The following is a 27,650-nucleotide window of genomic DNA, read 5'->3' on the forward strand; positions in this document are numbered from 1 at the left end:
CAAAAAGAGAATTACGGTTTAAAATGTGCAGATGTAGCTATGTAATAATTTCTATGGGACACACACAGGCCATAAATAAACTAGCTACTCCATGAAAGATCTAATTAAAAGGCAAAATAGTTTATTCTGTGCAGAGTAATTCATTGTTTATTAAGTTGGGTGCGTATTCAACACAACCACAGGTATAATAAGAACGAACACAAAGGTCAGTTCCGGTAGAAATGATAAAACGGAATCATGGGAGATTGAGTTTCACAGTCCGTCACTCACTGCCAGACACTTTTAAATCATTAAATAAATACCTTTAAAAAATCGCTAAAAAGTATTTCCATATGCTTAGACGATTGATATTATTGATTGTCTTTTTACATAATTAATAACGGCGAGCAGCTAGCTAAAAGGGTCCAATGTTCACTGGAGTTGCAACCGGCGGAAACCAAAAAGCTAACGTTAGCATACAAGCGACTGTTGGCCAGAGCGAATACATATCACTTCCTGTCTATAAGATGAACGAATATACATAACTGATTGAAATAAATTGTTTAGAATTATGCGGTCCTTAATACAGAGAATACTAGATTATTTGTCATTTCTTGTCCAATAACTTACCTCGTTCTCACTGTAAAATAGCTAGCTTCAAACAAATAAGCATTTATGTTTATTTGTACTTATAGAACAAACTCAGGGCGCATCAAGTTTAGAGATTCTGAAGGGGCGTGGCATCAGAGGTATCCGGTGTTATTGATTTCGATGCGCCATAAATTTCTGCTATTAGTGCATACAAACATTGTGCTTATTTTTACATATAGTACACACTTAATGAGAGACCACTGTTTCCTTGACATTCTTTGTCTGTCACCTTCAGCAATGAGTTGTCTTTTAATTATAGAAAAGGCATAGCTCCCTGTATTCATGTATGTTAGAATTTGGTTACCATAGTATTGGTCTGTCTTCGAACCGTTTGTGGCTCATTTGTCGTAATCCGAGTAGCCTGCTCTACGGCGCGACCAATGGGCGCGACTTCTGTGCGGCGAGGGCTGCGTTTGACACGCACGAGACGTCACTTTGTAGGCGGGTTTTTCATGGAAAGTGCTGGAAAAAACGAAGTACACCCAAAAGAGCTGACTGATATTCTTCCGTGAGAGTAAAAAGATCCATCATTTCCACATTTTTATACATTTTAATTTGTGGAAATTTCTTACTACACTGTCCGATTGATACAAAATGTGACATTATGGTTTTAAATCATATGTGTTTCCCCATTCACGGTGTCCACAACTAAATGTTAAATATTTGCTTTGGATAAAGCTGTAATCTGTCATCATGCCATGTAATCAAAACTCAAAAACCGGCAGTTCAAACAACTATATATGTATTCCCTATAAAGTCAATAGCCTTTCCCAAAGATATTTCAGATCATTTACAAAATGTTCCACACGCTTGAGAATGCAGAGGCAATTCAAGTCTCAAGTTTTAATGTCACATGCACAAGTACAGTTAAATGCCTTTCTTGCAAACTCAAAACCCAACAATGCAATAATCAATAACAACGTAATACTAGAGAAAAAAACACGAGAAATAACAAATTTGAAGAACACAATAAGTATGCGTACTATAGACAGGGTCAATTCCAATAACATATGTACAATGTACAGGGATACTGGAGTGATAAAGGTAGATGTGTATAGGGGTAAAGTTACTAGGAATCAGGATATAAGATATAAACATAGCAGCAGCTTGTATGTTAGTGGGTGTGTTTGGTGTGAGTGAGCAGATGGAGTGAGTGTGCAGGGCCCTGTGAGTGCATAAAGACACAAATATAAATAAAAATGTCTGTGAGGATACAAGGTTATCTCATAGTCTGTGGAGCTATTCCATGATGGAAATGGATTAAGATCATCATTTATGAAAGAAAGGGAAAAAATAACTATCACTTCGATGAAGTTATTCATATTTATTTTAACGTGACAAGCATTTACATGCAATTTAACTTAAGTGTTTGGTTCCTTCATAATTGTTGGAGATGCTGCACCCAAAGATGCCGCAACAACACAGCTGCGGATGGATACGTCCGCACAATCAAACACACAAGAGGGTATAAAGATATCGGTCTTTTAAAAGGAAATCCCTTTCTATTTTCCTGCGTCAGAGAGCAGAGGGGACTTGAGATATTGGCAGCATTTTATTCAAGAGAAGTCAACGGAACAAATAAAGGTATATATTAACGTCTTAACTCTTAAACGCAGCCATGTACTCATAGTTTGCTTTATCAAATCACTGCTCAACTAAAGTATTATTTTTGACTACCGTAGCGCGTTAGCATCTCTGGCTTGGTCCCGCATCCGTCAGTCGAGAATGTTCGATTCAGTAACTAACGTTACTGTAGCTAGTTTACAAACGTCGGCTACATTTTACGTAGTTATTTAATTAAATTCGTATTCCTTACGTGTATACTAAATTATCTAACCGATAACCACATTTTGCGGCGAATTTTTTTTTTTTTTAGTCCCCACTCATTCGTCTCACCACACCTGGTTCTGTCTCATTCGTCCTCGATGTGTGTGCTAACTAAAGTTAGCTAGATTGACTAACTTGTGGAAAAGCACATTTCGAGGCTAACGTGAATTCACTATCTAATGTTAACTTAGTAACGTTAAGTCGGCGTAGAACCTGTCGATAACAAGATTGGCTCTCGAACTAGCTACTGTCAACGTTTCGCTCAGCAGCCATTTGCTAGCTTTCGTTTTCCGTCTGGCCAATGCAACTAGCTGGCACTGGGTAGCGTTAGCTAGCTACACCTGCATAGTTTGACACTTTGCAAATTGTTGTAGTATCAATTTAGTGGCCGTTTGAACTGCCCTGAAGTTGGAATTGGTTGTGCCATGCACCTTCTGAATGTAGTTTAATTAAACATTGTATGCAATGGTTGACCTTGTCCTTTATGCCTCCAGTAACGTTAATTGTACATTGCGTACACAGGCAGCATGACTTCGCGAGACGGTACGCTAGCTAACGTTAGCTACTTCCTCGTGCATTTCTAGCACTGCGGAATCGTCGTCACCTTCCTTGATATTAGCGATTCGATATCCACGTGCGGACAAGTTCAAAATCGGTCAACGTTCTGGAAGTCAATTTGGAGTAGAATTCTTTATGGATTCCCTGAAACCTTTCCACCGACTATGTAAAACACGTGCTGGCAACGTCTATTGTCTCCTGTATGTCGCCATGTTGGCTTCTGGTTCCTCAACCTCCGGTAGTTGGTTTATCACGATGAATTTAATTTTTTTTTAAATGTTACCATTATTTAGCTAGGCAAGTCAGTTAAGAGCAAATTCTTACTCACAATGACGGCCTACGCTGTCCGAGGCTGGGCAAATATGCGCCGCCGTATGGGACTCCCAATCATGGCTGGTTGGGATGCAACCTGGATTCGAACCAGGGTGTGTCGTGACGCCTCAAGCGCTAAGAAGCAGTGCCTTTGACCGCTGCGCCACTCGGGAGCCCGATGAAATGGGACTGATTGTGGAGGCCACTCCAATTCACAAATTGGCATCTCTTGCATCATCTTTGTCAATAATGCAGTCAGATTGGCATGGCCATTAACATCGTTAGATTTGAGGACTCTACTATGGAGGTGTTAAATGACTCACTTGCAATGAACTCCCCTTGTTACTAACTGCACTAGAATATGCATTGCTTAATTTAAATCTGTACCTCCTATATTGGTGTTTTCCAGAGTTCATAACAGTGTTGCTTTTGCCCCCAGATGCCTGAAGAAATGCGCCAAGAGGAGGAGGCTGAGACCTTTGCCTTCCAGGCAGAGATCGCTCAGCTCATGTCCCTGATCATCAACACCTTTTATTCCAACAAGGAAATCTTCCTCAGGGAGTTGATTTCCAATGCATCTGATGTAAGTGAGAGGGTTGGTGTTTGGCCCCATGTTGGATATGTAATAAAACACCCCTCTTTGGACTTAGCAATATTTTGATGCTGACATTTACTTTGTTCAATATCTTTCAGGCTTTGGACAAAATCCGATACGAAAGTCTGACGGACCCCACCAAGCTGGACAACGGCAAGGAACTGAAGATTGACGTCATCCCCAATGTGGAGGAGCGCACCCTGACCCTAATCGACACTGGAATTGGCATGACCAAAGCTGACCTCATCAACAACCTGGGAACCATCGCGAAGTCTGGCACCAAGGCCTTCATGGAGGCCCTGCAGGTATGTCCATTGGATTACAGAAATATTCACTAATATGCATTCAAATACTATGCAGGGAGAGAACATGTTGTGATTAATTATTTCCCTCTTTGCTAGGCTGGAGCTGACATCTCCATGATTGGGCAGTTTGGTGTGGGTTTCTACTCTGCCTACCTGGTGGCCGAGAGGGTGACTGTCATCACTAAGCACAACGATGATGAGCAGTACATCTGGGAGTCCTCAGCCGGAGGCTCCTTCACAGTCAAGGTCGACACTGGTATGTGTCCCATTCAATAAAAGCTGGGTTCGGGGGGGGGGGGCGTTGCGCACGACAGAACAATGGAAAAAAAAAAACAATGTACCTCTTGTTTTTAGACAGTATAGTGGATTGTAGGTGTTCTTACACTACCGTGTATTGTAGTGGCGACAAAATGGGCAAATGGATTTCTATGGTGTAATTAATTTCCAGGGGAGCCCATGTTGCGTGGAACTAAGGTGATTCTGCACATGAAGGAGGACCAGACGGAGTATGTTGAGGAAAAAAGGGTCAAGGAGGTGGTCAAGAAGCACTCTCAGTTCATTGGATATCCCATCACCCTCTTCGTGAGTATATGTATGGAAGTATTTGACAAGTGTGATTAGTGGCCATTTTATGTAGGTGTGGCTGAGGATGCAGTAAGGGAAAGTCTTTTATATATATTTTTTTTTAATTGAAGGATTCATAAACTAAATTTCTCTTTGTTTCTGTGTAGGTTGAGAAGGAGCGTGAAAAGGAGATCAGTGACGATGAGGAGGAGAAGGCAGAGGAGGAGAAAGAGGAGAAGGAGGCAGAGGACAAGCCCAAGATCGAGGACGTTGGCTCTGATGACGAGGAGGACTCCAAAGACAAGGACAAGAAAAAGACCAAGAAGATCAAGGAGAAGTACATTGACCAAGAGGAGCTGAACAAGACCAAGCCCATTTGGACCAGAAACCCTGACGACATCACCATGGAGGAGTACGGAGAGTTCTACAAGAGCCTGACCAACGACTGGGAGGAACACCTGGCTGTCAAGGTACGAACGTTGAAATTTAGAAAATGCGGCGCAATCAAAATGGTTTCCTGGGGTTGCCCAGATGATGGCCTGGTCCCAGATCTGTTTGTGCTGTGTAGCCAACTCCTATGGTCTGTGGGAATAACTATAAGCACACAGATTGGAGAACAGGATAAGTTGATGTGAATGTATTTGTATTTAAAAACTCTCCTGCGTCTTCCCTTCTGCAGCACTTTTCAGTGGAGGGCCAGCTGGAGTTCCGTGCTCTCCTCTTTATCCCCCGCCGCGCACCCTTTGACCTCTTTGAGAACAAGAAGAAGAAGAACAACATCAAGCTGTATGTCAGGAGGGTCTTCATCATGGACAGCTGTGAGGAGCTCATCCCAGAGTACCTGAGTAAGTAACCCAGTCTTTGTTGCTTTCAGTCTTGGAGATCTGAAATGGCTGCCATTTTGTCCCCTGGGACATGTTTGATTGGAAAAGTTATTCAATGGTCAGTAGTTTCTGTAATGCAAATACCCCTGGCCACAGGCTATTGCAGGGCCACAATGCAAAGGCACCGCTGTCTCATGAATGGTTTATTCACATATAGGCTAATGGCAAGGGCTGACAATGCTGCTCTGAAATAGTTGGCTACTAGTCTGTTCTCTTTAGCCTACTTATGATGTATATTAGTTTGTTTGACACACACTAAGGTTCTTTCTATATTGAAGTGCTATTAAAGGGAAATTAATGTCTGTCCCCCCTGCAGATTTTGTGCGTGGTGTGGTAGACTCTGAGGATCTCCCCCTGAACATCTCCCGAGAGATGCTGCAGCAGAGCAAGATCCTCAAGGTGATCCGCAAGAACATCGTCAAGAAGTGTATGGAGCTGTTCGGCGAGCTGGCAGAGGACAGGGAGAACTACAACAAGTTCTATGATGGCTTCTCCAAGAACCTCAAGGTAACTCATTGCATGTGTCAGATGGGTAGGAACTTGAGAAATTCAGATTTTTCTTTTGAACTGATTGTTTTGCTGCTAATAACTCAACTTGTCCTCTCCTGCAATTGCTGTCATTTGGTGTTCTTCAGTGACTCAAAGGTCTACCTCACTTGGGTATTTAAACAAAGGTTTACCTAGAGTAGACTCCTTTCTAGCATTTTTTTAGTTTCCCCAATTTATTAATTGCAATATTAGTGAGATCTTGCTCCTCATACCCTGTAGGGCTAGTTGCTGTACCGCGTTCCAAACAGGATCCAGTCTATAGTGTTTTAGAACATAGATAATATTTCGACCGGCTTCAGGAGCCACAAAGTTTTCTGAACCTCCATAAGCTAAATGAGTGCATGAAACTTCCCCGGGCAGTAGTTTAATGTCTAATGGTCTCCTATTGACTACCAGATTATACTAATGGTCATTGTTTCTCTACAGCTGGGCATCCACGAGGACTCCCAGAACCGCAAGAAGCTGTCGGAGCTGCTGCGCTACCACAGTTCTCAGTCCGGAGATGAGCTGACCTCCCTCACGGAGTACCTCACCCGCATGAAGGACAACCAGAAATCCATCTATTACATCACTGGTGGGTCTAGTTAGCCATTTAGCCCCAATAAAGTAGAGCTCCAAACCCAGCGGCAGACAGTGAATCACTTAGACCCAGAAGTTGACTGACATTATTTATTTATTTTAGGTGAGAGCAAGGACCAGGTGGCCAACTCTGCCTTTGTGGAGCGTGTGCGCAAGCGAGGATTCGAGGTCCTGTACATGACGGAGCCCATTGACGAGTACTGTGTCCAGCAGCTGAAGGAGTTTGACGGCAAGACCTTGGTCTCCGTGACCAAGGAGGGCCTGGAGCTGCCGGAGGACGAGGAGGAGAAGAAGAAGATGGATGAAGACAAGACAAAGTTCGAGAACCTCTGCAAGCTCATGAAGGAGATTCTGGACAAGAAAGTAGAGAAGGTAGGTGACTGGAACAACCTATAAGTTCTGCAATTAATCCATTTCTGGTCTTTGCTCTATTTTAGAGTGCAACAGTTGACGTTTTACCTTTCATTTCTGGTTGTGAACAGGTGCCCTAGTTCATCATTAGTTAATATTGATCCTGGTGAGTCCATGTAGTCTGAGGTGGTCCTGTCCCGTTGGTCTCCTGTGTTGTGACGCTGGTCACTTTGGCATTGACTTGAGTGGGAATGCTTTAGTTTTTGTCCCCAGGTGTTCGTGTGGCATTACGCAGAGACTCTAGAATACGCTGTGAAGCAGCTTTCGTGTAATGATTGCGTGTGACGATAACATTCTAACACTGACACCATCATTCAGACTTGAGAATTTGCCTGTTTCTGACTACATTTTGGATGTGCTTTTTGGGTGAATTCTAACCAGACTTTCCTGCATGATATTTAACTGGATTTTGTACATTTTAAAACCATCTTTTGAATATAAATTAGACTTGCCTACACTGGTTCTTGCCAAACTAATCTCCCATGCTGTTACCACGTGAACTAATGCTGCTTGGTGTTCCCCAGGTGACCGTGTCAAACAGGCTGGTGTCGTCGCCCTGCTGCATTGTGACCAGCACGTATGGCTGGACGGCCAACATGGAGAGGATCATGAAGGCACAGGCCCTGAGGGACAACTCCACCATGGGCTACATGATGGCCAAGAAACATCTGGAGATCAACCCAGACCACCCCATCGTGGAGACCCTGAGGCAGAAGGCTGACCTGGACAAGAATGACAAGGCGGTGAAGGACCTGGTAATCCTGCTTTTCGAGACCGCTCTCCTCTCCTCTGGCTTCAGCCTGGATGACCCTCAAACTCACTCCAACCGCATCTACAGGATGATCAAGCTGGGCCTGGGTGAGGATGCACTCAACTGTGGGAGGGGGAGAATTTTCTCTAAAGGTCATATTAGTTGATTATAATAGAAATGTATACTGGATCTAATGTCCCTTCTCTTCTTTCCCTCCAGGAATCGATGATGACGAAGTGATCCCTGAGGAGCCCACCTCTGCACCCGCCCCAGATGAGATCCCACCTCTAGAGGGAGATGACGATGCATCACGCATGGAGGAAGTGGATTAAATGCCACTTAATCTACCCCTTATATAGCCTCACATTTTTCCAATCGAACATGTTTATTTGCCCTTTTTTTTAAATGGGTAACCTGGTCAGTGTCCTTTATGGTATAAAGTCTTAATTCTAGAAATGCGGTTCATTTGTTGTACAAGCTGTATGTAATAGTTAATGGTGGGCAACGCATCTGGAAAAAAACAGTACCCTGTTGCACTGAGTTTTAAATATTGGACTGGTAGATGTGTGTGAACAATGGGAAATGGAACATTCCATTACTGACACGGTGTTGGGTTGGTTTTCATGTGCAACATAACATGCACGCTGCATGGAGAGTTGACTGCAAGGTTCCTTTGCCTGAGTCCAGACCTGTCTGTATTCAGTCTTTGTTTTGCAGAAATTAAACGATGTAATACCTTAAACGTTCTAATTTGCTGTCTGGACTACTTTGTTCTTCAAAACATTAGAAACTGCACCTGTGTTGTGTTAAAAAGGAGACTTCTGAAAATGAGGAACAATGTCAGAACCACAGTTCAACCACTAAATGTCAGTGTTTCTAAGGGCTAAGTTTAACAATAAGGCTCTTCTGTGGCAAGGAAGGAACATGACTTGTTTGAACAGTTGACACTAGTCCCTATACTACTGCACACATCAGGGGAGCACAGGCAAACGGGCTTAATTTTGGCAGACTCCTGACTTTGATAATGGAATCTTTTCTCGACTACTGAACAGACGCTGGAGATGGTGAGTTCATTAGTGGGGAACGACCCTCTGCAACAATCAGTTTAAATTGAGGCTGGAGAAATGCAACCATTAAAATTCAGACTGCTAACTACATGCAATGCCTGACCAGCCATTATATCAAAATTATAGTTAACACTCGCCTCAATGGTTTAGACATGAGTATAACAAGCATTGGGTTCTGATAGGATACAGTTTAAAACCACTTCGGGACGGTTAAGCTAACGTGATTAGCATGCGGTTGTAAGTAATGAGAATTTCTCAGGACAGACATCTGATATTGGCAGAAAGCTTAAATTAATCTAACGGCACTGTCCAATTTACAGTGAAAATACCATGCTATTGTAGTGCACAACAAGTTATTAAATTAGGCATATTTGGGCAGTCTTGATACAAATCCAATGGTTCTTTGGATCTAAAACTGCACATTCGCCACTAGATGGCAGTGTATTGCACCTGGGCTGGAATAATACATTACGGCCTTCGTCTTGCATATCAAAGATGGTACAAAACGGTTGCATTTTTTTTCCCCTTCTCCTTTGTATTCTCCTACATTCCTTTCAAATGGTACCAATATGCGTATCGTTGCTTCAGGGCCTGAGCTACATGAGCATGTCATTTTCGGTGAAAAAAAGGGGCGGATCCTTAAGACTAAGCACGAGGCGTTTTTCTTTAAGAAACACTGGGTACATGCAGTGCCTCCGGAAAGTATTTACCCGTGACTTTCAACATGTTACAGCCTTTCTCAAATTGATTAGACTGAGGAAAATCTACACTATAAGGACTTGTTACACTTCCCCAGATCTGTGCCTCGACACAATCCTGTCTCAGAGCTCTATGGACAATTCTTTCTTGGCTTTGTTTTTGCTCTGACGTGCACTGTCAACTGTGGGACCTTATATAGACAGGTGTGCCATTCCAAATCATGTCCAACCAATTGAATTTACCACAGGACTTCAATCAAGCTGTAGAAACAGGATGCACCTGAGCTCAATTTCGAGTCTCATAGCAAAGGGTTTGAATACTTATGTAAATAAGGTATTTCATTTTTAATGCATTTGCAAAAATTTCAACCTGTTTTCATTTTGTCATTATTGGGTATTGTGTGTAGATTGCTGAGAAAATGTATTTAATCCATTTTAGAATAAGGTCGTAACATAACAAAAATGTGGAAAAAGTCAAGGGGTCTGAATACTTTACAAAGGCACTGTAAATCAGTAGATGTAGCAACTGCAGATTGTCCCTTTAAGTTGGACCTTGCATAAAACTGTCTAGAATTTAGGTTTTCAACTTGAACCATATGGTAGTGGTTCGCACCCTGCAAATGTCTCTGTTGCCACTCAAGGCATTAACACAAAGATATGTTATTGAGGTCACGAGTTATTCAGTGAGAATCATGAAAAAGTCGGGGTGAATTCTTTGAAATCACATGGTTTGTAGTATATTGCTGAGGCCTAGTGAGGGGGTGGAGATAGCTGAAAAATGTAGATTTGCAGTTATTGTATGGAGGAAATGTGTTAACTTGTGTGGGTGACTTACTCACGTCTGACCCCTGGCCACTTCTCAGTCATTCTGATACTGAAGGGTCTAACCAAGCGAGTGACAGAAACAATGGAGACCCTCTGCTAGGCTACTATGAATATCAGTGGAGGGAAAAGAGAACGCAGTAGTCGATTAAAGGTTTAATGGACAGTACATACTGATGGGGAGGGATTTTTAGACAACGTTTCAATTTGCCTTCTCTTTTACTACTGCAACTAGAGATTTCACATGTAAAGATTTAACTCGTGTCTTCTCCACTTCAACAAATGACTTCCTGTGGAACTTGTTCTTCTAAAGATCTGTGGTTGTCTTCACACTCTTGGTGGTGACAAAATGTGTCCCCAAGTAGGTGATTATGTTCATTCACACTGTACCACACCTCCCTACATGATCTATAGAAATGATAAATCAAGATCTGATTAAAGAAATGTCATCATGGGGGTGATGAAGGTCAATTATGTCGGGCAATTGATGAGCACTCTGTGGTTGATTCTGAATGGCGTGATTAAAAAAAACTGCTCAAAGTAACGTGTGTGATATTTGCTTTACAGTAAATTGAAACCACAAGATGCAATATAAGGAGCACAACCTTCACCCCACAAGATTACAATTTGTCTTTGTCAATGTACACTGTATCGTCACTGAGGCTCTCTTGAACGATACCAGTGTTGTATTTAGGTTTCCATTACGTTTATGAGCCCTGAGAATGAGTAGACCTGACCGGATAGAGAATCTAAATAGAATAGCTTAAATCAGAGATTACTATCTTCAATATCTGAAGGGGGAAATATTTGTTTACGCACGGTGATAAGTTATCTAAAACATCACAGACAGGAAATTGATCAACCCTAAAGAAGCAGGTGGAATTCAGATGACATAACCGGAGAGGTGACCTAAAATAAATTACACAAGAACTGGACCCACCAACTAATAACCTTTACAGTTGGGTGGAAGGAGATGTGAAGTGTAATGTTCTACATCTGTTTTGTTCCACTACTACAGTAAGCATTATCACCAGTTAACCCTTTCCTGCCACTCAGAGTGAAAGCTTGTAGTGACTGGTTGGTTTCCCCAGGAGTGGGAAGGTTAACTGAGGGTTGGCTGAGGGTTGTGTGTGTGTGTGTGTGTGTGTGTGTGTGTGTGTAGCCTTTTGCTCCTTTACACCAGTGAAGAGGCATGGAGATGCTCACATCACCACACACTGATCCGGACGGTTTGGGAGTAGGAGGTGTTGTAATGATAGCCCGGGGGGAGGAGGAGGGGAGTTCCCCCCCATATGGATGTGTGTATGTCACACTGATAAAATAATGTGACAAATATCACACAATACCATAATAGCTTCAATTCAACAACACACACTAACAGACAGCTCATGGAGAAGATCATCATTCTGTTCTCTGGTAATCTAGTTTACACATCTTACTGACTCCTTGACGTAAACCAATACCTACCTATGAGAACTACACTGGATCAGGATGGCACCACATTCTCCTTAGGTTATAATAGTTTAATATCAAGAGGTCATGACCTTTTAAAGGTCAATAATCAATATATGCAAGAGGAAATAATGTATCACTAGTGTAGTCAGCCCCCCCTAGGGCACAGCTACCTCTCATAGCACCCTCTGACCTTTTCACACAAAAAAAAACAACCCATTCAAGGTGGAAATTACACATGCATCCATTCCAAGTGTTCACTTCATGTATTTAAATTAATTTAAAATATTTTAATTATCAATCCAGCCTACTAGTTGAAATACTACAAAGGATAAAAACAGAAAGTACCAGTTACATTTAGTTCTACGCCAAAGCCCAAGACCGTCCAATCCATCCTTCACATTCCTGAGAGAAAGCATCAACCACCATCACCATCCATTCAGGCCACATTAAAACATTCACACATCAAAAAGCAGATAAACAGCGCAGCTCTCCTCAAAGTAAGCACATCATTAGACAGATTTTTTTTTTAAATGTATGACTCCATCATAAGAAACATGTACTGTATTCGACTACGCGCAATGTGTCCAAAGACAAATGTTTACATTGCGTTCTTCCCTAGGTGACTCCCCCAGGCAACACTGAAGGCTATATAAAAACCATTGAATTATCTTGAATATGCCACGTCCCATGACCCATTCTATGACATTTGCTTTGCTACTAGTACATTAGTTGTTCTAACTATAGTCTTTGTCTAGGCCCGGATAGAGGTGGGGCAAACCGTCTAGTCAAACACCACCATAAGCCAACTGACATTTCAACAAAGGTGTCAAGCTAATGTAAACAGAACATAAAAATCTAACATTTGTACAGCCTATACATAGGGCATTGATATTGTTTTGAGTCATATTCATCTCAAGTGTTGCAGCAAGAGCAGATTGGCTTCTGGACCATAGTTAATGATACAGTGCTGTATATTTTAATGTTTTATATTTGAACTTCATGAAGTGATTGCAATTTGACAAATCAACACCCTTCATTGACAGGGCCTGTACACACTATGCCCTATGGGTGATTACTGACTATGGCTTGTTTGAATACAAATTCTAATAATACCAGTACAACAGGTCCATGTCCGGTTCCAAATTATACAAATTATACAAAACATTACAAACACCTGCTCTTTCCATGATGGATAGACCAGGTGAAAGCTATGATCCCTTATTGATGATACTTGTTAAATCTTTTGAGGGCAAAAGTGGGCGGTGCAACTCAATATTAGGAAGGTGTTCTTAATGTTAGGTACACTCAGTGTACCAGTAAAACATTTGGACACACCTACTCAATCAAGGGTTTTTCTTTTATTTGTTTCTATTTTCCACATTGTAGAATAATAGTGAAGACATCACAACTATGAAATAATACATATGGAATCATGTAGTAACCAAATAAGTGTTTGAAAAATCTCAAATAAATTTTGATATGTTGAAGTAGCCTTGACAGCTTTGCACTCTTGGTATTCTCTCAACCATCTTCATGAAGTAGTCACCTGGAATGCATTTAAATTAACAGGTGTGCCTTGTTAAAAGTTAATTTGTGGATTTTTTTCCCTTCCTAATGCACTTGAGACAATCAATCAGTTGTGACAAGGTAGGGGTGGTATACAGAAGACAGCCCTATTTGGTAAAAGACCAAGTCCATATTATGGCAAAAACTGCTCAAATAAGCAAAGAGAAATGACAGTCCATCATGACTTTAAGACATGAAGGTCAGTCAATCCGGAAAAGTTCAAGAACTTTGAAAGTTTCTTCAAGTGCAGTTGCAAAAACCATCAAGCGCTATGACGAAACTGGCTTTCATGAGGACAGCCACAGGAAAGGAAGACCCAGAGTTACCTCTGCTGAAGAGCATACGTTTATTAGAGTTAACTGCACCTCAGATTGCAGCCCAAATAAATGCTTCACAGGGTTCAAGGAACAGACATCTCAACAATTGTTCAGAGGAGACTGTGAATCAGGCCTTCATGGTTGAATTGCTGCAAAGAAACCACTACTAAAAAGGACACCAATAAGAAGAGACTTGCTTGGGCCAAGAAACACGAGCAATGGACATTAGACCAGTGGAAATCTGTCCTTTGGTCTGATGAGTCCAAATTTGAGATTTTTGTTCCAACCGCCGTGTCTTTGTGAGACGCAGAGTAGGTGAACGGATGATCTCCACATGAGTGGTTCCCACCATGAAGCATGGAGGAGGTAATGTGATGGTGCATTGAAGGTGACACTGGTCAGTTATTTGTTTAGAATTCAAGGCACTCTTAGCCAGCATGGCTACCACAGCATTCTGCAGCAATACGCCATCCCATCTGGTTTGCACTTAGTGGGACTATCATTTGTTTTTCCACAGGACAATGACCCAAAACACACCTCCAGGCTGTGTAAGAGCTAGTTGACCAAGAAGGAAAGGGATGGAGTGCTGCATCAGATGACCTGGCCTCCACAATCACCCAACCTCAACCCAATTGAGATGGTTTGGGATGAGTTGGACCGCATAGTGAAGGAAAAGCAGCCAACAAGTGCTCAGCATATGTGGGAACTCCTTCATGACTGTTGGAAAAGCATTCCACCTGAAGAATTTTAAATCTATTTTGATTTGTTTAACATGTTTTTGGTTACTACATGATTCCATACACTACCATTCAAAAGTTTGGGGTCACTTAAAAATTCCCTTGTTTTTGAAAGAAAAGCACATTTTTGGTCCATTAAAATAACATCAAATTGATCAGAAATACAAATAGTACCAGCAAATGCTGATGCTCCAGATACTCAACTAGTCTAAAGAAGGCCAGTTGTATTGCTTCTTTAAATCAGGACAACAGTTTCCAGCTGTGCTAACATAATTGCAAAAGGGTTTTCTAATGATCAATTAGCCTTTTAAAATGATAATCTTGGATTAGCTAAAACAACGTGCCATTGGAACACACGAGTGATGGTTGCTGATAATAGGCCTCTGGACGCCTTTGTAGATATTCAATAAAAAAAAAAAAAAAGTTGCCGTTACCAGCTACAATAGTCATTTACAACATTAACAATGTCTACACTGTATTTCTGATCAATTTTATGTTATTTAAAATGGACAATTCTTGTGTTGCTTTTCTTTAAAAAACAAGTAAATATCTAAGTGACCACAAAGTTTTGAACGGTAGTGTGTTTTATTTCTTAGTTTAGATGTCTTCACTATTATTCTACAATGTAGAAAATAATAAAAAATTAAGTAAAACCCTTGAATGAGTAGGTGTGTCCAAACTTAACTGGTACTGTATATAAACATATAGTGTATCAATTAATGATAATTCGTTTATATACATAGCGCTGATTCATTTGCCTGGCTAAGCAAACTGGAAGTCCTCCCCTCCCCACACACACTCCCTGGGTCAGCCAGGCCATTAAATGAATGCCACAATACTTTTAACATACAGCATAAAGATTTATGGCATTTATGCTAATCAAATATATCATTATGGTTTGCTGAGTTGAATCCTAAACTAACAAAGCAGAGAGCAAATAATTGTGCAGGCTGAATGTTCCAAAAGCTGAAGTTCGATTAAATCCGTCTGGCTGCAACTCTTGCTGGCATTTGACAGTAAATTGTCTTTTGCATGACCCAACGTTAGTGTGTCCTATTAAAAAATAAGATCGGTCAACAGATGCTTATTCAAGATGCCCAACACCCCCACTGCATCGGAAAGTATTCAAATCCCTTGCCTTTTTCCACAGTCACGTTAGCCTTATTCTAAAATTGATTAAATAGATTTTATTCTCGTCAATCTACACACAATACCCTATAATTACAAAGCGAAAACAGTTTTTTAGAAATGTTTGCATATTTATACAACTTAAAAAACAGAAATACCTTATTTACCTAAGTATTCTTTGCTATGAGACTCGAAATTGAGCTCAGGTGCATGAACGAACAGGGTCTGCAAACTTACGTAAATGTAATATTTTGTTTAATTACATTTGCAAACAATTCTAAAAACCTGTTTTTGCTTTGACATTATGGTGGTATTGTGTGTAGATTGAGGAGGGAAGAAAACAATGTAATACATTTTAGAATAGGCTGTAACGTAAGAAAATGTGGAAAAAGTCAAGTGGTCTGAACACTTTCCGTAGGCACTGTGTGTGTGACACAGTCCCAGTTCCATATAAAATAGAACATTAACTGCTGCAAAGTTATTTTTGATGGTTTGCTGGTAAACTGCGTATTTATTCTTGTGATGCTGTGAGGAAAAGGGTTTAGTTCTCTGTGGGGACACTATCAGTAACATTCCTTATCAGACATACTCTGGTAAGCCATGAGGGCCAAAAAACATCAACTTTCTATGATCTGTATTTTAACTTGAGATCTGGGTTTGCACAGCTCGAACATCCGCGTAAATCCTTCATTCATGTCAATGGTAGACTTCTGCAAAAACGTAAGTTAAGTGGGCAGATCTGAAGTCAGAACACTGCCCAAAGTGACTCTTCTTTATACAGAAGAAATAAAATATTCAAGCAGAATTGCCTGATCATTGACTAGTAATGATCACAGAACATTTCTCTCATGCCATGTCCAAAAAGTAGAACAATGCAATAATGACATCGTTTTTAAACAAAATTGATACAGTATCTACACAGAGATGATCCCCTGCTCTGCTCACCACAATATCTCATGTTCTCTCACTGTCAAAGTAACTTTTCATAGAGGCCTTATAAATCACTTAGTATGGTGCCATTCGCAATGTTACATTACCAAGAGCTGGAGTCTTGCAGTACACAGCTCATGTCCTAGCGCTAACGCCAACACTACACCTCAAATGTCAAATTTATGTTCTGAGTGCTGCTCCAGAAGGATATCACGGAGGCAGAAATCAAAAGGCGTCAGCCATTACCAGTTATTTACATTTCACATGCCAATGTGGTATACTTTTGAGCTGGGTTTCAGATACACAAATGTGACTGCTGATTGCTTTAGCCGATTGACCTCTGACAACAGCTCGGTTCGTGTCAAGTCAAACACCTTGAAAAGGCATTAGAATCCCTTTCTGTACCTTTTCTATACAACAGCTCGGTTCGTGTCAAGTCAAACACCTTAAAAAGGCATTAGAATCCCTTTCTGTACCTTTTCTATACAAAGTAGAAACCCATAAAATGAACACTTAAAAAAAGTCAAACTGGACACACAGACGAGAAAAAGCGCCACCGAAAACGTGGCTTTAGTTCATTTTCCAGTTCCCTCCAACTCCTCCTCCTAGACCTTCTGCACCTGTGGCTGCGGTACCTTGCGTCCCGCCTTCATGCGGCTGCGGGCGTAGACACGCAGGAAGAGGGCGAGGAAGACCACGGCCATGCCAAAGCCCCCCACCATGGTGACGGCGTGGCCGTACAGGAAGCAGGAGAGCAGGATGGCGATGGCCTGCCGCAGGGTCATGATGATGGTGAAAACGGCGGCGCCGAACTGCGCTATGGTGTAGAAGATGAAGAGCTGGCCGCACGCCGAGCACACCGACAGCAGCACGGCATGGAATGCGAACTCCGAGTGGCGCGTCATGAAGGCCAGCGAGTCGAAGAAGGCGCCCTGCTCCAGCAGCGAGCCCACAGTGAAGAGGCAGGAGAAGAGGTTGACGCCGAACATCATCTGCACAGATGACATCTTGTGCTTGAACAGGTTGTCCTGCCAGTTGGACGTGAAGCTGTCGAAGACGATGTAGCCACCCAAGATGACCACGCCGCTGAACGTTGTGACCGTAGATGGGTGCTTATCGGCCGTGCTCGTCAACAAGAACATGCTGACACCCAGAGAGATGAGTGCCGCCGTCAGGTACTCCCAGTACTCATAGCTCTTGTGTGACACAATCTTGCCCATGAGCATGACAGGGATCACTTTAGAGGCCTTGGCCAGCACCTGGGTGGGAAAGCTGATGTACTTGAGGGCCTCGTACTGGCACCAGCTGCTGAGGACGTTGGAGAGCGAGGCAAATGAGTACTTGTACATAGGTGCGCCGTGGCGAGGCTGCTTGAACAGGACACACCACAGGCCTGACACGGTCAGTGCCAGGATACGGTTCATGAACACCAGGAACTGGGAGTCCTTGAAGTGTTCGCCCTCCTCCTCGGGGGTGGAAGCACCGTACGAGCGAGTCATCACTCTCTCCTGTAGGACACCCCATGTCAGGTAGGACACCTGGAGAGACAACAGGATAACATAGAGAAGGAGAAGTACAATATGAAGTACATGAGATATGAATAAGTCAATATGTTTGCATTGCAGTTTAAATATATAGAATCTACCCAATCAAATTCAATACAATTTATTTACAGTGCCTTCAGAAAGTATTACACCCCTTGACTTTTTCCCCATTTTGTTAATACAGCCTGAATTTAAGTGATTCAATTGCAATTTTGTGTCACTGGCCTCTATACATACACACACACACACACACACACACACACACACACACACAATACCCAATAATATCAAAGCGGAATCATGTTTTTAGAAATGTGTGCAAATCAATAAAAAGTTCAAATGTCTTGTGTCAAAAAGTATTAAACCCCTGTATTATGGCATAAAAATTAGCTTACACATTTTTGAATGACTACCTCATCTCTGTACCCCACACATAGATATGTAAGAGCCCTCAGTCGAGCAGTGAATTTCAAACACATATTCAACCACAAAGACCAGGGAGGTTTTCCAATGCCTGGCAAAGGGCACCTACTGGTAGACAAGAAAAATAAAATAAACATTAAATATCCCTTTGAACATGAAGTTATTAAATACATTTTGGATGGTGTATCAATACACTCAGTCACTACAAAGATACAGGTGTCCTTCACAACCCATTTGCCATAGAGCAGGTACTGGCGGTACGCCAAATAAACACATTCACATTTGTTTTTACATTTTTTTTCCTCACAAACAGTCCATTTATATTTTCCAACTGGTCTATACATGTATAAAGGCAACAGATACCATTAATAAGAAGGGGCTAGAAGCGTCTTATATGGTGAGCTACCGAGTGGCTAGGACAGGCAGGCCCATACTATTGTGGAGAATTCATCCTGCTGCCACAGATGTGGCTGGGACAATGCTGGGGGAAAAGGACAACAACAAAAACCTATACAGACAATGTCTTCATCAAACAACAGTTTCATGACACATCAGTGTCATGGCAGGAGATGTTTTGAAACAACTACTGCTTCACATACAAGCCAGTGAATTCTATGCGTTACAGCTGGATGAGTCAACAGGCGTGGCGGGCCTGACACAGTCCGCGTCACTAACATGAAAACTAAATACAGGCACAGACTGTGTGTAGAAAATGATTTAAGACTGAGACTCTCTCCAATACAACCCAACATTGCAGAGTTATGTGCATCCTTTCAAGCACACCCTTCTCATTAACCTGTGGTGAGTTATTCAGAAGTTTCCATGAACAAATAAGGTTTTATATGTAAGATGGCTAAATAAAGAGCTAAATTATTGATTATTATTATTTGTGCCCTGGTCCTATAAGAGCTCTTTGTCATTTCCCACGAGCCGGGTTGTGACAAAAACTCACACTCATTCTTATGTTTAATAAATGTATAGTGTGTGTATGTGGCAGGCTTACAATGATGGCAAAAAACAACATTTGAGAGTGCGCTGACCCTGGTGCTAGAGGGGGTACGCAGCTGGAGTTTGAATGTTTGAAGGGGTACGGGACTATAAAAAGTTTGGGAACCACTGCTAGAGGATTTCACCATGTGGCTAATGGAGACTTTAAAACAGTTAGAATTTAAATGGCTGTGATAGGAGAAAATTAAGGATGGAGCAAGTACATTGTAGTTACGCCACAATACTAACCTAAATTACAGAGTGAAAAGGAAGCCTGTACAGAATAAACATATTTCAAAACATTCATCCTGTTTGCAATAATGCACTAAAATAAAACCGCATAAAATGTGGCAAAGAAATTAACCTTTTTGTCCTGAATACAAAGCATTATGTTTGGGGAAAATCCAACACATGACAGAGTACCACTATTCGTATTTTCAAGCATGGGGGAAGTTGCATCATGTTATGTGCATGCTTGTCATCGGCAAGGACTAGGGAGTTTTGTAGCATAAAAAAACAAACAGAATAGAGCTAAGCACAGGCAAAATCCCAGAGGAAAACCTGGTTCAGTCTGCTTTCCACCAGACACTGGGAGATGAATTCTCCTGTCAGCAGGACAATAACCTGAAACAAAGCAAAATGTACACTGGAGTTGCTTACCAAGACGACATTGAATGTTCCTGAGTGGCCTAGTTTCAATTTGGACTTAAAATAAAAAAATTAAATCGCCATGAAAACCTACGGCAAGACTTGAAAATGGATGTCTAGCAATGATCAACAACCAACTTGACAGAGCTTGAAGAATAAAAAAATTAAAATAATACTGTACAATCCAGGTGTGTAAAGATGTTAAAGCTGGCCGATCGAAGGGAGGTGCGGCAGGTGCTGCTTTTCCTCCAGATGCTGTTATTTCATCTAAAAGAGCTGGGGTCGGTGAATACCTGAGCTGGGGTCGGTGAATACCTGAGCTGGGGTCGGTGAATACCTGAGCTGGGGTCGGTGAATACCTGAGCTGGGGTCGGTGAATACCTGAGCTGGGGTCGGTGAATACCTGAGCTGGGGTCGGTGAATACCTGAGCTGGGGTCGGTGAATACCTGAGCTGGGGTCGGTGAATACCTGAGCTGGGGTCGGTGAATACCTGATAAGTAGCTCTCACAAACATTTAAAGTGCAATTATGCTTTTTATCTCCAGTACATTGCCACAGTTGTCAACTATGTACAGTATGTAGCTGCTCTACTGATAATCTCAGTGCGTCCTTGCTGGGATGACAATCTACAGTTCAGCGTCATGTTCTTCTAAAACACATATTGATCTGGTGTTTAGTAATACACCAGAAAGCATGACAATCATTCTATATGGTTACTGGGCTGTCTGACCATAATGTGACACTCATAGCCAGAAAGCTGTCTAATAACAGGTTTAACCTCTCTACTGTTAGAAAGCCTGATCAACTCAGAATACCTAAGGGTGAATTAAATGATTTTGATGCAATTAAGGGAATTAACTGTTCTATACAAATGTAGAAACTGACAGTCAGGGTTTTCTATTCACAATCCAGCCTACAATAAATGGCTTCCTAAAGAAAACCAAATCCAAACCTACCTGGAAGATAATTCTTCCTTGGCTAAATGGAGAAATTTGGAAACTGATGAAAGAATGAGATTATGCTCGAAAACTTTCTCAACATAGGTTTACCATGTTGAGAAATAAGGTGATGAAAGAAATCACAGGCCAAGGAAAACATTTTTTTTAAATCAACATAATTGGTGAAGCTAAGGAAAATTCTAAATTGATCTGGAAAAATCTAAAGAAGTTGACAGGGAAAGACCATAGTAACACTGCAAAAACAGGCTCTCAAAGTGCTTGATAGACATCATCACTGTTACATCTTCAGTAAGCATGAGTTCCTCAGCTTGTATTCAAGATCCTAAATGGTCTGGCACCCCCCTGCCATGAGAGGTGACTGTATAGTTCCCTTAAGGAATAGCACCTTTAGTCAAACTGCTTTCTCTATGAGAGCTTCCCATGTCTGGAACACACTGCCATCAGACACACAACTGCACCACCTATCACACTTCCACAAAAAACAAAGTCATGGCTAAAGGCCAATCAGACTTGGGAACATAATCCCTAGCTGTGTATTACTGCTTTCCATGTTGTCTGTAGCTTGTGAGGTGTGGAAACACTGTTGCTTTTATACATTTTGTTTCTGTCTGTCTGCATGCTGCTTGTCCTATGTTGCTCTGTCTGCATGCTGCTTGTCCTATGTTGCTCTGTCTGCATGCTGCTTGTCCTATGTTTCTCTGTCTGTCTGTGTGCTATGTGCTGCTTGTTCTATGTTGCTCTGTCTGTCTGCTACGTGTTGCTTGTAACGCGTTGCTTGTTCTATGTTGCTCTGCATGTGCTCACTGCTCATTGTTTTTCTGTATTGTTATTGTAATTGTTTTTAATAACCTGCCCAGGGACTGCGGTTGAATATTAGCCGGCTGGCTAAAACCGACACTTTTACTAAAAGGTTGATTAAATGTGCACTGTCGCTGTAAAAATAAACTCAATAAAGTAAAGAGGCTTAGCCAGAAAGAGTCACAACTGTAATCGCTGCCAATGGTGCTACAAACTACTGACTCAGGGCTGTGAATACTTACGTAAATTAGAATTCTGTATTTCATTTTTCAATAAATTAGCATGTTTTAACTTTGTCATTATTGGGTAACGTACAAAAATCTATTTAAAACCTTTTTGAATTCAGGCTGTAACACAACCAAATGTGGAATAAGTCAAGGGGTATGAATACATTCTGAAGGTGCTGTATACAGCCATTTTAACTACATGTCACAAAGTGCTCTACCTGAAGTCCTGCAGCGCAGAAGACTAACTTGAAGGCTTGTCTGGCCGACGAGCCAGAGTCCGCGTCATTTCTGGGAGCTAGCGACACGTCGTCTAGGAGACCTGTCTTCGATTCACTTCCAAACACACAGGCTTTTATGACAGGATAGCAAATGCCTCGGCCTGGGAGGAGGGGAATAAACAAGGTCCAGAACACATCAACCATTCACCGATCCAATTCAACATACTGATCATGTTATGTCAACAGAGAGAACATGGGATTTGCAACTTGAAGGACACTAAGTCATACCGGATAGATAGGTAGGTGTTAGTCATGTGAAGAAAGTGTAGGCCTGTGTGTGTGGGTCTGTGTGTGTGGGTCTGTGTGTGTGGGTCTGTGTGTATGCCAGCGTATAAGTGCAGCGTGTGTGTAATCACCAGTTTGTAGATCATCCACACCTGTTTGGAGGTAGTTGATCCTCTTCAAGTAGGTGATGAGGAAGTAGCCGGGGATGATGATGGTGGTGTAGCCCAGCACGTTGAGGAAGAAGCGGAACAGCCACACGTCATGCCAGTCCTGCAGCAGCGACGACTCTTCGTCCGCCGCCAGCGAAGATGGGAGGATCAGAACCAGGCCAAGCCAAAGCCTTCAGCGCACGTGCACACACACAAGCACACACGCACGCACACGCACACACACACACACACACTAGGATTAGTAGCAGAGACATGGCAGGTAAGCTATGTAGTAGACTGATTAACTATAATAAAGCAGTCATAGCCATTGAAGCAGCATGTTTTCCCACATTTTTAGAGTGATGGATTGAAATACTGCAGACTCATCTCTGATGAGATATCCCAACTTTGATTCATATTGGAAGGTGGGACACACTGTCATTTAAAGCACATAACACCCATTGAGTCAAGAGAAGAGACCATCCCTTTTCATACAACAGCCTCCTATTGGTCGAGGTGGCAAGACCAGTGTCCACCTGTCATGTTCACCAATCCTGTACACTAGCATCCTTTTCCACAGATACTACTAACCTACCTACACCCATCCAGTGTGTGTGTGTGTGGGGGGGGTAACCTAATCAGGCTGTGTGAAAGGTGTGTTCCCTGCCTGCCTGGATACTTCTCTGCTTGACACAGACAGAGGCTCTTTGTGTGCACCTCTACCCCAGGCCAGGCCACTGCAGCTTCTCCTAGTGCAACCTGGGCTGTGAACAAGCAGCTCACTATATGCAGGAATGCAGTCCTCTCTGCACTTTAACCAACCAACCTGCAGGCCGAAGCCGTTCACATCAGGGCAGAGACTGAAAAATGGCCACATTTAGATTTCATCTACTTATCACATGGTTCATATTTGACTGTTACACAATTGCAAAGAGGGCCTTGTTGCTTTTATATAAATGAGGTACTCTGCAACAGTTCGCCTAATTATTCTAATGGTTAGAATACACACTTGTATGACTTGAGACTAGGATGTCAGCCTGGACCCATAACCGCCTTGGCGTTTACATGTTGTTTTTCACAAACCTGACAGGGATGGACTACATTACAGACTTGTCCTAGAAAAGCTGAACTGTGTCCGTTGTAATAATATACAGTAACAGGACCCACATACAGTAACGAACCACATACGACTATTTACACAACCCAAAGGAATGGACTAAAAGCTGAAACGTGTGAACAGTTATATGACTAGACCTACATCATGTGAATGGCCATAGCAAGGGCCTTAATTCTGCATTTATTCATTTGGACCTAAGTAACTAGTTAAACTGTCGTCATAACAGCTAACGTTAGCTCTAAAAGCGAAGTACAACGTTGCAATCTTCCTGAAAACAAAACATAACGTCGCGTACACAGTTCCACTGTTGCTTACAAGGGCACGCTCACATTGACAACCAGCAGTTTGCTGTGTCAAATCAACAAAATAATGCTTTACGTTGGGTTTAAATTGAATGCATTTTCAAAGGAAAATTAAGAGGCGACCGCATCAGCACAATATGTTCCTACCTCCATGAAAAAGATGGCATTTTCCTCCCACTAACACCTGGCGTAGCGAACACGCCGAACAACTTAACCGCTTTCGCTGCAAGGAAGCATGTAGCCACTCAAATCAACTGTTGGAATCGTTATTATAAAAGCAATTTCGCCCCTGAGCTAACTGTTCTCTTTCCCAGTGCCTTTACAACTTATCAATTGCCTATGTGTTCACTTCAAGAAAGAATCCCCCCCTTCAGTGGAAAATGAGGTTGTAGTCCTATTTTGCGACATTGCCACCTGTGGGGCTGGATGAATACATTCACGAATCCACTGCACTGTAGTACAGCACAACTACTGTGTACAGTACTGTAAGTATCGCTACAATATGTACAGTAGTTTAAATGAAACAAGAAAGTCAATCAGAAATGAAACCTTGGAAGAATTAAGTTGATTCACAACAACATTCACCCGATAATGTATTATCAACATAGTTTTTCCAAAGCATGAACAATTTATAATGAGGAGTTTTCATTTATCCACACTGAAAACCAAAAGTTTGGAAAGATGTATGTCCCTCGTTTCTCAGTACACCAGCAAGCAAATGCTGTTCTCTTGACAATGAGGAAGTGTTGCTGTCCAAAAACACAGACATGCCTGTCATTGAATAAGCCCATGCCATGATTAGATAGCAGAAAACCCCACCAATCTCTTTTACAAGTTCTTTAAACAATTAAAGTTAATTTACCAACATTTCTGAAAATGGACATATACTGAAGAAAAATATAAACACAACATGTAAAATGTTGGACCCATGTTTCATGAGCTGAAATAAAAGATCCCAGAAATTTTCCATACGCACAAAAAGCTTATTTCTCTCAAATTTTGTGCACAAATTTGTTTACTTCCCTGTTAGTGAGCATTTCTCCTTTGCCAAGATAATCCGTCCACCTGACAGGTGTGGCATATCAAGAAACTGATTAAACAGCATGATCATTACACAGGTGCACCTTGTGCTGGGGACAATAAAAAGCCATTCTAAAACGTGCAGTTTTGTAACACAACACAAAGCCACAGATGTCTCAAGTTTTGAGGGAGTGTGCAATTGGCATGCTGACTGCATGAATGTCCACCAGAGCTGTTGCCAGAGAATTGGATGTTCATTTCTCTACCGTATGCCACCTCCAACATCATTTTGTAGAATTTGGCATTACTTCCAACCGGCCTCACAACTGCAGACCGCGTGTAACCACGCCAGCCCTGGACCTCCACTTCCGGCTTCTTCACCTGCGGGATCGTCTGAGACCCGGACAACTGATGTAACTGAGGAGTATTTCTGTCTGTAATAAAGCCCTTTTGTTGAGAAAAACGAATTCTGTTTGGCTGGGCCTGGCTCCCCAGTGGGTGGGCCTATGTCCTCCCAGGCCCACCCATGGCTTGTTGTACTGTTGTGCTGGGTACAGTATGTGCTGCACACTGTCAGTGCAGTACACATGCTGCGTAGCATGCTACCCAATGGCCTTTTCCGACGGCTATCATCTTATTAGCCAAGGATGGCCTTATGAGACTATTACCTTATTAGAAAAGAGGCAAATTCTGTATCTGTTCAAGATTGCTGATTTTAAATGCCACACCACCAACCACAGAGGAAGTGCCTACCTACCTGCCCATCATGCTCCGTTCTCATGCATGCTTTCATGCAGTGTTGGGGTGGTTGGGTAGAGAGGAAGTAGCCTTAACCAGGGGTTGTAGGTGTCATAAAGTAGGAGTGCTGATCTAGGATCAGTTCAGCCTGTTAGATCATAATGTATGAGATTATATGGACAAGTGGGACCAGGGCCCATATCCACAAAGCATCTCAGAGTAGGAGTGCAGGTTTAGGTTCTACCAAGTCCCATCTGTCCATGTAATCTTATTCATTATGATCTAAAAGGCAAAACTGATCCTAGATCAGCACTCATCCTCTGATATGCTTTGTTGATAGTGCCCTGATCCTAGGTCAAACGAAACCAAGCTGTATTTATACAGCACATTTAAGACATGGAATGCAAAGCAATGTGCTTTACAGGGGGGGAAAAATGATTTCAAAAACTATGAAAATAAAATGTGAAAAGATTAGAGCTCAAAAGATTAATAAATTCAATACAGACAGGCCTTGGAGTCAGTCTCTTTGTCAACATGAATATTAACATCACCCAACACAATGATTTTATCATAGTTCTCAAGGACAATAGACAATAGTTCAGAGAAATCAGTAAAGAAAGTGGGGCAGTGCTTAGGTGGCCTATACAGGGTTATAGCCAGCACTGGTGGCTGACATTTAAACAGTGTAGCAAGATGCTCAAAAGACCCAAAGTCGCCAAACGAAATGTCCTTACAACTGAGAGCATTAGTAAAATTAGAAGCTGTCCCCCCACCCTTTTCCCTTTTCTGATAGAGTATGAAAAGCTGTAGTCTGGGGGAGGCTTCAATAAGAGCGGCACTACAGTCTGACTACACAGTCATGTTTCAGTGAAAAACATGCAATCAACTTTGCGCTCAGTAATGAGGTCATTCATGAGAAAGGTTTTACTGGTGATTGTTCTAACATTTAAAACCTCCATATTCAATGCGTGGGTCACTCTGCCCCTGGGGCATCTGCCTCAAGGTAAACCAATGGAATAACAACCAAATTAAATTATTAACATTACAACCACGTTTTCTGACAGTCTCAAATCTATCAGAATGGTAGGAGATAAAAGTTTGTATAAACTCACTAGAATGCGCAGTTAAAGGAACATTAATTAGGTTACTCACAACAACCATAGTTCCATTTCTACAGAGTTGATATTGTTTCCAAGTCCTCTGTTGCTTATTCTGACAGGGAGAACTGGAGCACTACCAGACCCTGTCCGTCAGTCTCTAAAACAGTTTGATGTTGCTTGAAATAACCTTGGTCAGCACTCCTAGTCTGAGATGCTTGATACATACAGCCCCGGAGTCTTACATCTGCTTCTTGTCACAGGACACAAAAGCAGCCAGGTTTGTCTACTGACAATAGAGTCATTTTAGGGAATTCGTTCACTCAAAAGGGCGTCGGCCATTAGGTTCACAACATTGTGTCCTGGTTGGGGCAAATAAAGATTTGTTTGTTCAGTTACAGTGTTGAGAAAATATAATTTGCATATCCCCTGCCAAAACAATGGATTCCTAAT

The 27,650-nt window shown here is 41.9% G+C and overlaps 2 protein-coding genes across 4 annotated transcripts; one reads left to right on the forward strand and one right to left on the reverse strand.

The window, feature by feature from the left end:
- The first annotated feature begins 2,061 nt into the window (after nt 1–2,061).
- Nucleotides 2,062–8,715, forward strand: hsp90ab1 (heat shock protein 90, alpha (cytosolic), class B member 1). The gene is made up of 12 exons (XM_029734088.1): nt 2,062–2,214; nt 3,767–3,910; nt 4,021–4,227; nt 4,324–4,483; nt 4,676–4,809; nt 4,959–5,261; nt 5,471–5,636; nt 5,992–6,182; nt 6,651–6,798; nt 6,907–7,175; nt 7,739–8,072; nt 8,185–8,715. Exons 2-12 carry the CDS (start codon nt 3,767–3,769, stop codon nt 8,295–8,297), a joined length of 2,169 nt encoding a protein of 722 aa, XP_029589948.1. The 5' UTR covers nt 2,062–2,214; the 3' UTR covers nt 8,298–8,715.
- Nucleotides 8,716–16,233: 7,518 nt separating this feature from the next.
- slc35b2 (solute carrier family 35 member B2) lies at nt 16,234–27,410 on the reverse strand. 3 transcript variants are annotated; one of them, XM_029734090.1, is made up of 4 exons: nt 27,253–27,410; nt 22,906–23,114; nt 22,490–22,650; nt 16,234–18,223 (listed from the first exon to the last, which is right to left on the reverse strand). In XM_029734090.1, the coding sequence occupies exons 1-4, from the start codon at nt 27,267–27,269 to the stop codon at nt 17,291–17,293; spliced, it is 1,320 nt and encodes a 439-aa protein (XP_029589950.1). In that variant the 5' UTR covers nt 27,270–27,410; the 3' UTR covers nt 16,234–17,290. The 3 variants fall into 3 exon arrangements, with proteins under 3 accessions (XP_029589950.1, XP_029589951.1, XP_029589949.1); XM_029734091.1 differs by lacking the exon at nt 27,253–27,410 and adding an exon at nt 24,490–24,728 and having other exon boundaries at nt 22,927–23,114; XM_029734089.1 differs by lacking the exon at nt 27,253–27,410 and adding an exon at nt 24,490–24,727.
- Between the last annotated feature and the right edge of the window lie 240 nt (nt 27,411–27,650).

This window comes from Salmo trutta, chromosome 35 (genome assembly GCF_901001165.1).
Source record: "Salmo trutta chromosome 35, fSalTru1.1, whole genome shotgun sequence".
In the NCBI taxonomy this organism is placed as follows: domain Eukaryota; kingdom Metazoa; phylum Chordata; class Actinopteri; order Salmoniformes; family Salmonidae; genus Salmo; species Salmo trutta.

What these genes read in the sequence shown, in the direction of transcription:
- hsp90ab1 (XM_029734088.1), top strand. Translation starts at nt 3,767, where the DNA reads ATGCCTGAAGAAATGCGCCAAGAGGAGGAGGCTGAGACCTTTGCCTTC. An exon ending in TGATTTCCAATGCATCTGAT is followed by an intron (nt 3,911 to 4,020) that starts GTAAGTGAGAGG and finishes AATATCTTTCAG; the next exon opens with GCTTTGGACAAAATCCGATA. An exon ending in GCTTCTCCAAGAACCTCAAG is followed by an intron (nt 6,183 to 6,650) that starts GTAACTCATTGC and finishes GTTTCTCTACAG; the next exon opens with CTGGGCATCCACGAGGACTC.
- slc35b2 (XM_029734089.1), bottom strand. Translation starts at nt 24,509, where the DNA reads ATGCCATCTTTTTCATGGAG. An exon ending in ATGCCATCTTTTTCATGGAG is followed by an intron (nt 23,115 to 24,489) that starts GTAGGAACATAT and finishes CGTGCGCTGAAG; the next exon opens with GCTTTGGCTTGGCCTGGTTC. An exon ending in TCTGCGCTGCAGGACTTCAG is followed by an intron (nt 18,224 to 22,489) that starts GTAGAGCACTTT and finishes TTGTCTCTCCAG; the next exon opens with GTGTCCTACCTGACATGGGG.